The sequence below is a fragment of the Mobula birostris genome, chromosome 24, assembly GCF_030028105.1.
Source record: "Mobula birostris isolate sMobBir1 chromosome 24, sMobBir1.hap1, whole genome shotgun sequence".
In the NCBI taxonomy this organism is placed as follows: domain Eukaryota; kingdom Metazoa; phylum Chordata; class Chondrichthyes; order Myliobatiformes; family Myliobatidae; genus Mobula; species Mobula birostris.
Genome location: NC_092393.1, coordinates 33,198,772 through 33,211,082, shown reverse-complemented (window position 1 = coordinate 33,211,082; position 12,311 = coordinate 33,198,772). Strand labels below are relative to the sequence as shown.

Sequence of the window (12,311 nt, the reverse complement as noted above, 5' to 3'; positions counted from 1 at the left end):
CCTCATCTGAACTTGTATTACATTATTAAGAGATTAAAACACTAATATTTCCAATCAATTAGTATTTGAAAACAAGGGTCAAGTTCCTTTCATCTTGTGTACCTTTACTTGAAAGTACAAAGCTGAGGCTGGCATAATGAAAGGAACTCAAACGTTCCTCAAGGGGAAAATACATTGAATACCATTTGCTGGTTGAAGGTGTAATTATAAGGAAAATTAAAAAATATCTTATCCTGATTTTTCAACTACAGAATTTGCAGAGAAATTGGATTAGAAAAAATGTATTTTTTATGTTGACTCACAATGATATATTTATTTATTACAAGACATTTATTGACTGCAAATCTTTTACAAAGCAATGGAATTCTAATAATAAGATTTCAGCTTTTCCTCAAAAGAGAAACTCTAATCACTGTTCTTTCAGCAATTGAATTGTTATCTAATGGGTTACATTTCTTCTTCTTCTTTCATAATTATAGATACTTGGCATAATTGTGTTATTCGATTCCCTAGACAACACACTTTTGCTGTTTTGGAGATAAATATTCATAACAAATTCAGTACTCACAGACACAAGAATAAAGGATAAATTCTGGAAAGATACAATCATTTGTCTGAGCAAAATATCATCAAGTCTGCAAGAACTATGCAAGTATCTATCCTCAAAGTTCAGAGTAAAATTTATTATCCAAGAACATACTTGTCACCACATACAACCCTGAGATTCTTTTTCCTGCAGGCATACTTAGCAAATCTATAGAACAGTAACTGTAAACAGGATCAATGAAGAATAAACTGTGCTAATGCAAATATAAATAAATAGCAATAAGTAACATGTGTAAAATAATAAGGCAAAGCGTTCTTAAAGTGATACATCAGTCATGGGAACACCAGAAATAGGATGAGTGTATTTATCCACTTTTGATCAAGAGCCCGGTAGTTGAATTGTTCTTGGACCTGGTAGTGTGAGTACTTTCCGCCTGGTGGCAGCAGTGAGAAAAGAGCAATGGCTTTGGGGGTGAGTATCTTTGATGATGGATGCTGCTTTTGTATGGCAACATTACACATAGATATGCTCAATGATTATTGATCCTATCCAATCCATCCAATTAATCCTATCCAATGACCATGAAGAATATGGGGAATGCATTAAAATACATACTTTTAGGTGAGGGCAATATCTTTCTGACAGACCATGTTAAAACACTATTTGACTTCTTCCAGGGCACATTAATTTGAGGAAATGACTGAACTTTTACAGTGTGTGGCATTGCCAGTTAGATTTCCTGTTCTAGTTGGAAATTGCTCAGAGAAGGACTGTTCAGAAATTAGAAATGTGTTGAAAAGCAGAATAGTGAACAAAACCAAAAATCTAAAGAAATTTAAAAGATAATCAGGCAGCATCTTAACTATACCACTATAGATTTGCACCTATAACTTGCTGTGCCTCTTACCATGTAGTTTCAGTACACTGGAATATACCTTACAGAACATAAATGCCCACTTATGCCATGTTCAGAAAAAAGGGCATGGCAAGTCCAAACTGGCTACTGTGGCCTATTCAGTCAGTAAAGTGATAGAAGGTGTCCTCAATAGTGTTATCAAATGGCTTTCTACCTGCACTATTTGGGTTTCAGCACAACTACTAACGCTCATATTTAATCAGAACCATGGTCCAAAATTACCGAATTCTGAATTGAAAATGAAAGAAATGGCTCTTGGCCTTCAGGAGATATGATGAAACTGGTCAATGTGCATCAATGAGAAACACTTCAGTTCACATGGGGAGATAGTTGTGATTATCAGAGGTCAATCATCCCAGCCCCAATCACAGGAAGACAGTGACCAGGGCCCAGCCATGATTCATCAATGACCTTCTTTCCATCATAAGGTCAGAGTGGAAAAATTCTTTAATCACTAGAGAATATTCAACTCCTCAACAAATGAAGCTGTCCACATCTCTTGGGATGAAGGATGCTTGCTTCTGGTGCTCTCCTATGGATTTGAAGGTGACATGAGGTAGATATAGGTGCTCACAGATCTTACCTTAGGACAGAGCAAGTGGAGTGAGTGGGTAGCTTGGGAGGCCTTCTGATCCTTTTGCTATTTACATGTGGCTGCTTCATGATCTTTATATGTGAAGGTTCCTGGTGCTACAGGTTTGACTGAGTGCAAATAAGGTCCCAAAGCAGGAGGTGTCGGCTTGGGGGAGGACACCTACGTCTGTTGCCGGAAGATTTAACAAAGGAACATTTTGGAATCTTTCTATTACGTTGAGGTAGTCCTGGTCTCATAAGCATCCAGGAGGCAAAGATCACATGTTGTCTTGTAAATCAAAAGCTTTGTACCAAGTTTGAGGTCTCAATATTCAGATATTATTTTCCTTGATTATCCAAAGGCTGTACTGATGCACCGAAGGAAATAGAAATTTCATCAATGATATGTGCATTTATTCAGAGCTAGCTATTGAAATATGGGAAGTGGTCCATATCTTCCAGCACAATATTATGATTTTTTTTATTGTTGAAGGGCAGTGTTGGACAATAGGCAAGTTGACTAAGGATCTCTGTTTAACTGAATGATGAATGTAAACCCCATCCTCTCATGCACATCAGTGAATGAGATGGTGAGGACTTGGGCGTGACCCTTTGTACACATGCATACCCAATCTCATCTGCAAATTATGGACCCCCACCCCCCCCCAGATCAAGTAGTTGAGGTGACTTTGGATCTAGAGTGCAGGCTGCACAGACCAATTACTTTCCCATTAATCATTTAGTTGAGTTCCACTCCAACGGATTGTTTGTTGAGATGAAAGGCAACATTGCAGTAACATTGTGGTAAGTGCTGGGTTAACTATTAAAATGTATTAAACTATTAAAACACTTTAAAATTCAGAGATTTCATAGATTTTAAAATAATACAAATTATGTATACAGTAAAAAATGGACAGCTACCGCAAAGTATCCAAAGGTTGTTTAAAATGAGAGAAAGTCAACATGATTTGAGAGGAACATGTATATTTCAAAAACAAAGGATAACAACAAATGTACAAAATCATTGTATTTCAGTCAGAGGGGTGAATCTATGGAACAGTTGTAGTGAGAATTTAAAAAACATGCACCACACTTAACAAGTTTAAAAGATTAGTTAAAAATAATTTAATGAACAAATATAAAGTATATGATTTAAAATGAAGGGGAGTAATGTAGATAAATGATATTTGGAATTGGATTTTGTGTTAAAAAATTGTGAATTTTTTGTTTTTGATGTGATGATTGACGCCAAATATATTGTTGTATAAGTAAGAGGGGTAGGCGTAATAAGCTGTAGCTTCAGCCTACACTCTTTCGGTCTGTTTTAAAGAATATTTATGCTTTTTGTTGTAATTTTGTTCTTTGAGATCATCATTGAAAATGATGCTTTTTGTTATGTTTGTATTGACCGAAATAAATTTCATTCATTCTTCATTCGACTATGCAGCTCTGCATGTCACGGAACTGCACTGCTAGGGGCTCTGTTGTGTTGCTATTGCTTAGGATCACTGATTACATGCTATCATGAAGCAAACATAAATGGAGATGACATTTTTGATGAAGTTTATTCTAATGCTGCTGATTAATGGGAAGATATTGTATTACAGATCCGGCTGGTCGTGTAGTGGCATCAGCACTGGACTTCAAGGCAGATAGTCCTGAGTTCAAACCCAGCCGGGTCCCAAACTGGGCAGCAGCAGTATCTGTGCAGAAGAAAGGCCTGGCAATCTCCTTCTGTATCTTGCCATGAAAATCCTGTGGTCCATGAGGCCACGAAGAGTCAGACTCAACTTAACGACTGAACAACAAATTGTATTATAAGGAGCATAGGTTATGCATATGGAAAAAAGAGGCTGATTTATTTGAAACCAGAAATGACATTCTGTTCTTACTGAATAAATTTAACAATATATCCTGTTTGGTGTGAGATATTGATTGAAGAAAATATTGGCCAAGTTCAGTACGTAATGTGTTTCAATAACCTGCATGCACCATAATTGGAAAAACTCATACACAATGAAATGCCAAACTAATTTCATCTATAGTACTATTTTCCATTGTTTCTCTCCTACTTAAATCTTCAGTCACCTTATTTCAAAATAGCATTCTGCCTCTCGCTGACAGCTAACAATATGATGTGCTTCATCAGTGTGCTGGAACTATCAGTATTACTGTTAGCAGGCACTCAGCACCCCAGCATGATTTACAACTAGCAACAGATAATAAAGTCACATGTAAGAATGGCCCACTGATCTTGCAGGTTCTACACACTAGTGTCATTCTTTGAATGCTCGAAAGCCCTTCAAAGCTGCTATATGCTGCCTTTAGGATCCTTGGTTCAATAGAAGACAAAAGCATGGTCAAAATGTGCCTGAAGTTATCCACCTCAAATCCTAACTACCTAATGATGCAAGAGAACAAGTATTGCAGTGACACATAAAAATAAGTAGCTTTTTTTTCAGCAAAATTGTGTCACCTAAGGGGAATAACTAGCACATATGGCTGACTGAATAGAACAACTAAATCCTGAACATTGAATACCAACTATGTTTTCTTTTCTCCCCTATTAAAATGCAACAGTGCTTTACCATCAAGTATCTGCCACCTGGTCCCATTACGCATAGTTCAAGAAAATGAAAAGTATTCAAAAATCTCAATAATATTTTAATTAAAGCATAGAATATATGAACTCCATGATACAATCTAGGATGACAGTCAATTGTTCTAATAATATAAAGGCCACAGTGGTTGACTTTATTGTGATTTTAATTTGTCAGAATATTATTACTACATATCTTTGGTTTGATACTTTATCTTTCTGTACCAATAACAAACAAGAGCAAATCTGCAGAGGCTGGAACTCTAAGCAGCACACACAAAATGCTGGAGGAACTCAGCAGGCCAGGCAGAATCAATGGAAAAGAGTAAACAGTCAACGTTTTGGGCCGAGACCATTCATCAGGACTCATGAAGGGTCATGGCCTGAAACGTCAATAGTTTACTCTTTTCCATAGATGCTGCCTGGCCTGCTGAGTTCCTCCAGCATTTTGTGTGTGTTGCTTTTCTGTACCAATAGATCACTTAAAAAGTCTTGTTCTTCTCAAGTCCTCTAATTAACTATTAATAACAGTTCAGAAATATTTAATTTTCTGAGGATTAATCCAAGCTACTGCACTCCACTATATTTGTTTTATTTTACATAACTAAAATCAAAGCAAATTTAAAGCACACAACCTTATCTTCAATTGTCTGTCACACTTCAGTTGCACCCTGTCATCAATTAAAACACAGGGGTCCAGATTTTTTAATTAAAACCAACAAAGCTATTCTCCAGGCCATTTAATTTCAGACAAGTATTTTACTAATTATAGTTTGTTGACAATGATCAATCAATGTAACTTTTGTATTCCTCATTTCAACAACATTACTAATATTTGCTTGAACAAGCAGTTAATAATGATCTTTCCCACTATGTTTTAGGGATATTGTCGTTAGATTTAAATAACTACGGCCTACTGGTGTATCCAGTAGATCACTATTCTCAATGACTAAAACCTCTGGGATGTTTTAAAAGAAAAAAATCAAAAAAAGGATGATTAGAACGAGAAATAAGCACTATCAAAATATAGTAACTAAAGAAAAAAGATGCACTTTTTAAAGATAAAGATCTTATTGAAAGAATTTATGATTTAACTGTGTTTCAGTTATGCACATTACTTAAAAAATTGAAAATAGAAGCCAGTGTTAAAGGTGATCCAAAAAATGAGCCAGGGTCTCTGTTTTGACAGCAATTGGTCATCTAATGCATATTTCCATTTAATCCTTTTTATTTTTGAATTTACGCTAGCCTCTCCAGTTTTTTGCAAAGTATGATATTAACCAGCATTATCAGACAATATTTTGAAAAAGAATGGCTCATTTATGCTGATGAGTGCTGGAGGTTCTGAAGGGAAGCATACAGTACCAGAAGAGGAAGAATTTTCACACAAGAAGGTTCACATGCATAGAGCTTGTTTTCCAGGTGCCACATTATTTGAACTGGGGAAATTAGAGTATGACCACAGTAATTTCAAGGGTCAGACAAGCTGGGAAGAAGGAAGGTCAGGTCCTTTTTTTTATTATTTGCATCTTGTTTTGATTTTTTAATCAAATATTTTTAAATATTTTAGTTGTTTTTATTAATGATATTCTTATTTTGGTGGTTGTGATGTATCTGGTGTGGTAGTGTAGTGGGTAGTGCTTGTCACTCTCACTTTCAGCTTCCGTCACTGGCTAGCAGTCTTGCAAAAAGGAGAGCTGAATGTGTAAATCTCCCCCTGTCAGTACATAGCCTTTCCAACAGCAAGCTTCATGTAATACCTCCTCGCTGGCAACACACAGAAACTGAATTCCTTTTGGACTCAGGCTGAACTACAGAGAATGGGAGGGAGGGTTGGCCCCTGCACACATAGCATGCAGGCCCACCGGTGTCTGGTGCTCATGAACCAGATCCCTAGCTATGGGTAAATAGCCCCACTGCCTTGTAAGCAGCCTCGGGAGAGATGACGGCTACGGGAGTAAACCCAGACAGCAAATCCAGATTGGAGCCCCTAAGGCAGCTGGACATCATTGAACATCCTTCCAGCACCCCCTGCAGCCAAGCTGGTGCCAAATGTATGGCTTCATAAGTCCTGCTGAAGGGTTTTGGCCTGAAATGTCAACTGTACTCTTTTCCTAGATGCTGCCAGGCCTGCTGAGTTCTTCCAGAATTTTGTATGTGTTGCTTCATAAGCTTTCTTTTGGACTACACTGGTGAGACCAAAAGGGAGATCTTGACTACTGGACATCTCAGGATCTCCATACCTTCTACCCAGGCTGGATACCAACCACCATACTTATTTTATTTTATTTGTAATATTTTTGTAATGTCTCTAAATCTCTGGGGCATTCAGAAATATTTATATTGGAACCAAATGTTAGGTTCCTCATGTTTGAACTCCCATGATGCTTTGCACAACAGGACAGGTCTTTCACATCTTGTTTGGTAATTTCAAGTGAAGAAGACTGACCAAGGGTGGTAGGAGCATCCACGGCAGTTTATTGCAGCGCAATCTTTTATTAATTTTTTTCCTTTTTTTCATTATATATAATGATGCCAAATGAATGTACTTTAATTCGAATCATACAGTTGTTATTTCATGGAAGCAGGTCATTCAGCCACTGAATCTATTCTAGCTCTAGAATATCAATGCTAACAGTTCGATTTCTCTGCTCTGCCTTGTAGACCTGCATATTATTCACTCACAGATTCCCCTTAGCTTCTTTTTAGAAGGTGCTGAATACTCTTTACTTTATAGACATTAAATTACATATTCTGATTAGTTTCCATGTGGTAAAAAATGACTTTCCTCACATCCTTCCTTTGTCTTTTGCCTACAGTTTTTGATATGTAATCCCCTAAAGCTTGAATCATTTACTACTGGAAAGAAGTTACTTCCATTTAAACTAGTCTTGATTCTGTGCACCCCCATCATGTCTCCTTTCAAATTTCTTTGGTCTATGGAAAATAAACTCAGCTTATCAGTGTAAATTTTATTGCTAAAATTTCTCAATCTTGGAATTATTCCGGTAAATCTTTTTTGATCCTCTCTGGAAAGTTCATGTCTTCCTTATGTGTGGCAGCCGGAATAGAATGCCGTACTCCTTTTGTGGCCTGACTGAGGTAAATCTGAGGAGAAAGACATTTTCAGTCGGAGACTGCTACTGTGGAATGAGCTGCCAGTAGAAATGGTCAATGTGGGTTCAATTGTAACATTTAAGAGATGTGTTGATAGGTAAGTGGATGAGAGAAGTATGCAGGGGTATGGTCCACGTGCAGATAGATGGGACTAGGCAGAAGATCAGACTAGTATGGACTAGATGGGAAGAAGAGCCTGTTTCTGTGCCATAGTATTCTATGAATCTAAAACTACTGTTCAATATAATATCTGCTTTTGCATTCTAATGGTTCTATTATGAATCCCAAGATCCTATGTTTTTATTAAATCACTTTCTCAGTATTCTCTGTCACATTTAAAGATGTATGCATATGCACATCCAGGTCATTGTGTTCCTGCACACACTCTGGAACTGTGCCATTTAGTCTATTGTCTCTCATTATCCTTTGGAACAAAATGTATCACTTCATTCATCTTCTACTTGACGACCCATTTGTTGTTGCTGTCTATTGCTGTTTTTCACAATCCAAGCCATGGGTCATCCAAATTCACACCCATATCTAAGTTATTATCACAAAGGGTAATTCTTGTAACAAGAGATAGGTTTTTTTTTTACACAGAGACTGGTAGATGCATGGAATATGCTGCCAAGGTTGCTGGCAGAGGCAGAAACATGAAGGACATTTAAAAATCTCTTAGAGTGGCACATGGTTGAAAGAAAAATAAAGAGCTATGTCAGAGGGAAGGGATAGATTGATCTTAGAGTAGATTAAAATGTCGACATTGCATTGTGCGCTAAAGAGCCTATACAGCGCTCTAATGTTTTATATTCTCTAAGTAAACCAACCTAAAAAATTAGACCAGAAAATCTTCGGAAATACCAAAACTGCAGACACTACAGATCTGCAGTTTTGGTATTGAACAGAAAATTCTTGAACGTCAGGTTGCATTTGTGGGAAGAGAAATAGAATAAAGTCTTCAGGCTGAAGATGCTTGATCACACCTTTCTTTTTCCACAGATGCTGCACGACCTGCAAATGTTGCCAGCATTTCTTGTTTCTATTCTTGCAAACACTTTCAAGGCTCAAATGACAAATGGAGGCAAATACAATTGTCTCTCTCACACAGAGATAGTGCCAAAAGAAGCAGTTAATTTTATAGATTTCACAAATTAATGTAATTCCGAGAAACTACCAAAGTAACTAATTTACTTTCGTGTGCAGACCTATTTCTTGCACAATATTTTTATTTAACTAGCAGAAAAGAGAACTCATTGGAACTCAGTTTGCTGCATAGTTTTAAGACAATTAATGATATTTAGTTACTTGTTACCAATTTAAAGGAAATTGACTACTGAGAACAACACTACACCAAAAAGTTTTTTTTAGCTAAAATCTAAACTAAGATGATTTGATGTTCATCTAACATCTTCTGAAATCGAATAGCTATAAAATTCAGGACAGGATCTGCTTAATGTTCTTGAGAATGCATGGTTATAGCATGAAATGGCCACAATGGGTCAGTTTTCTATTATGTGGTCTTAAAAAAGAAAATGGAGTAGGGTATAAAATAGACTTCATTCACTCTGCCATTTATACCCTACAATCAAGATGAATTAATTCTATTGTGTTTCAAATCCTGCTGTGGCTTAAATTGATGCTGCTTTTTTTTTACTGATAATACTATACAACTAATTTGACTGCTTAGTAAAGTAACTAAATCTAATCTGAAACTATAGAAGACGAATTGTTCAAAGTAAGCATCCAATGAAGTCCTGAGTGCATTTCAATCTGTTTTCTGTAAGAACAGTGATAGCTATTGAAATAAGCTGGACCAAATCAAATGAGAGTTTTCAGAATTGTGAATTATAAATCAAATATAAAATAGAATCCCATTTCAAAAATCAATACATATTTAATCATATTTTGGTTTATGGAGCAAGAATGTGCAAACACATTAAGCCACTTCCTAAATTCCAATAATCTGATCAGATTTTCTGTTTATTGGTTTCCCACTGGTTTAGAGTAGAACTGGATGTCAGTGAAGTAACGTACCTTTCCCAGAGAAGGGAACTTCTCTTCTGGCCATGAGGTTTGCTTGCATAAACTGCTCCAATTTGGTTGTCAGATTTGATACATTCTGCGCAATAGCTTGAATTTTCTCCAGTAAGCCAGCATGCTGGAACCTAAAAAAGAAAAAAATTTTGAGCTATTAGGATGACAATTATAAAAATGAATTTAAAAACATTTAATGAAGAAAACAGAAAATGTATTACATAGTAAATACTTTAGAACCTTTATTTTTCAGGCTAGAAATGTAACCACATGATAACCAATTTGCTGATCAAGTTATATCAGCTCTATAGAGTAACAACAAGTTAATATCCTGAATTAAAGGCCTCACAATTTCTTCATCCCCTTTTGAGGATGTTAAAAATCACATCAGCAATCGCTGCAAGTTTGTTTGGAAAGCTACTGCAATATGGTAAAATTTGTTTGTGCTTATTCATAAACTGGGCCTTTGGGCCCCTTTGAATAATAATTCAGTCCGGTGAATAATGGGCATCACTAATTTTATGTTATGGTCCACTTCACAGCTCTGATCTCAAGAAGCTGCAGAATATTGAAAAGATATAAGAGCTTGCTTGAAAATGGGAGGACATTGGTAGATTATTTTCTGCAGGAAGGGCAAACCTGCATAGCCCGCTGAAAAATAATGTGTACAAGAAGGACCTTGTGCAAGTACATTTTTGGCACAGCATTACCAGGCAGATGTCCTGAAGATTATAAGTATCCTTTCAAAATTGCCAGCTCTTTGGATAATCTTACAATGCAACTAAATGTCCCATCTAGCTCTGTATGCTACAATTACATTAATCTAACAGTCACTAGAGTGGTTGAGCTTTTCTTGACTGCTGTAATGCATCAGCTAAGAAAATTGATTTCCATCTCAGTATTTCTGTTTATTCTATGATTTCCATGTGAATTCCAAGCCTAGAGAATTGAAAGTTGAATTTAATTAATAAGATAGATGGTTGCCATTCAAGGATTTTGAAAAGTCTCCATTTTAAAATGGAGACATCTAAAAGCAAATGGCACAAACCTAGCGCAAGGAATAAGAGGTTTAGAAGGAATCTGGCGGGGGGGGGGTTGTTTAAAGATTCACCCTGAGGATGATTATATTCTGGAACAACCTACATGAAAGGTGGTGAAGGCAGGCACTCGTACAAAGTATCTGGATGGATCCTAGAATTGCCAAGGCATAGAAACATATAGGCTAAGTGCTTGAAAATGTGAGTGAATAGATAGATAGATAGATACTTTATTGATTCCAAAGGACATTACACTGTCACAGTAGCATTACAAGTGCATAGATTTACAAACATATAAATATTAGAAGAGAAGTAAGAAAGAATATAAAAAATTAAGTTACCTCAAACAGTTTACCAGAAGAGGTAAACACGAGGAATTCTGCAGATGCTGGAAATTCAAGCAACACACATCAAAGTTGCTGGTGAACGCAACAGGCCAGGCAGCATCTCTCAGAAGAGGAACAGTCGACGTTTCAGGCCGAGATCCGAAACGTCGACTGTACCTCTTCCTAGAGATGCTCCCTGGCCTGCTGCGTTCACCAGCAACTTTGATGTGTGTTACTACCAGAAGAGGTCATTACTTCCCTGGCTATAGGTTGACTCATTATAGAACCTAATGGCCGAGGGCAAGTATCACCTCATATAATGCTCTTCTGAACAGTGCAGTTGTTTTAGTTCATTACTAAAAGTGCTCCTCTGTTCAGCCAAGATGGCATGCAGAGGGTGAGAAACATTGTCCATAATTGCCATAATTTTCCATAAGGTCCGTTGTTCTATCATAGCCTCCAGTGTGTCCAGTTTGACTCCTATAACAGAGCCAGCTTTTCTATTCAGTTTATTGAGCCTGTTAGCATTACCCATGTTGGTGTCATCAACCCAGCACACCACCACATAGAAGACTGTGGCAACAACAGACTAGTAGAACATGTGAAGCCAAGGCCTACATACTCCCAAGGACCTCAGTCTCCTTCCAGAAGTAGAGCTGACTCCGGGCCTTCTTGTACACAGCCTCTGTGTTGGTGTTCCACTCATGTCTATCATCCAGATGCACCCCCCAAGGTACTTGCACGTCCTCCACACATCCATGTATTCACCATCAACAGTACCAGGGAGCAGTGCAGGCTTAGTTTTCCTAAAGTCCATCACCATCTCCTTTGTCTTACTGATGTTGAGCTGCAGATAATTCAGCTTGCACCACTTGACAAAGTCCTCCACCAGGGACCTGTGTTCATCCTCCCGTCCTCCTTATATACCCCCAACTATGGCTGAGTCATCAGAGAATTTCTGCAGATGATATGACTTGGCAATGTATCTGAAGTCCAAGGTATAAACAGGAAGGAAGCCAATACAGTCCTCTTTGGGGCCTCAGTGCTGCTTACAGCCATGTCTGACACACAGCTTTGAAGCCACACAAGCTGTGGCCTGCCAGTCAGGTAGTCCATTATCTAGGATACAGTGGAAGTGCCAACTAGCAATGAAGGTTGTATG

General features: G+C 37.4%; 1 protein-coding gene across 1 annotated transcript in view; it reads right to left on the bottom strand.

Annotated features, from left to right (window-relative positions):
• LOC140187101 (alpha-1,6-mannosylglycoprotein 6-beta-N-acetylglucosaminyltransferase B-like) overlaps nt 1-12,311 on the bottom strand; it is a 919,793-nt gene that overhangs the window by 540,927 nt on the left and 366,555 nt on the right. Inside the window, exon 4 of the mRNA XM_072242054.1 lies at nt 9,787-9,917. Within this exon, the coding sequence (XP_072098155.1) occupies nt 9,787-9,917 (131 nt within the window). The remainder of the gene's footprint in view (nt 1-9,786; nt 9,918-12,311) is intronic.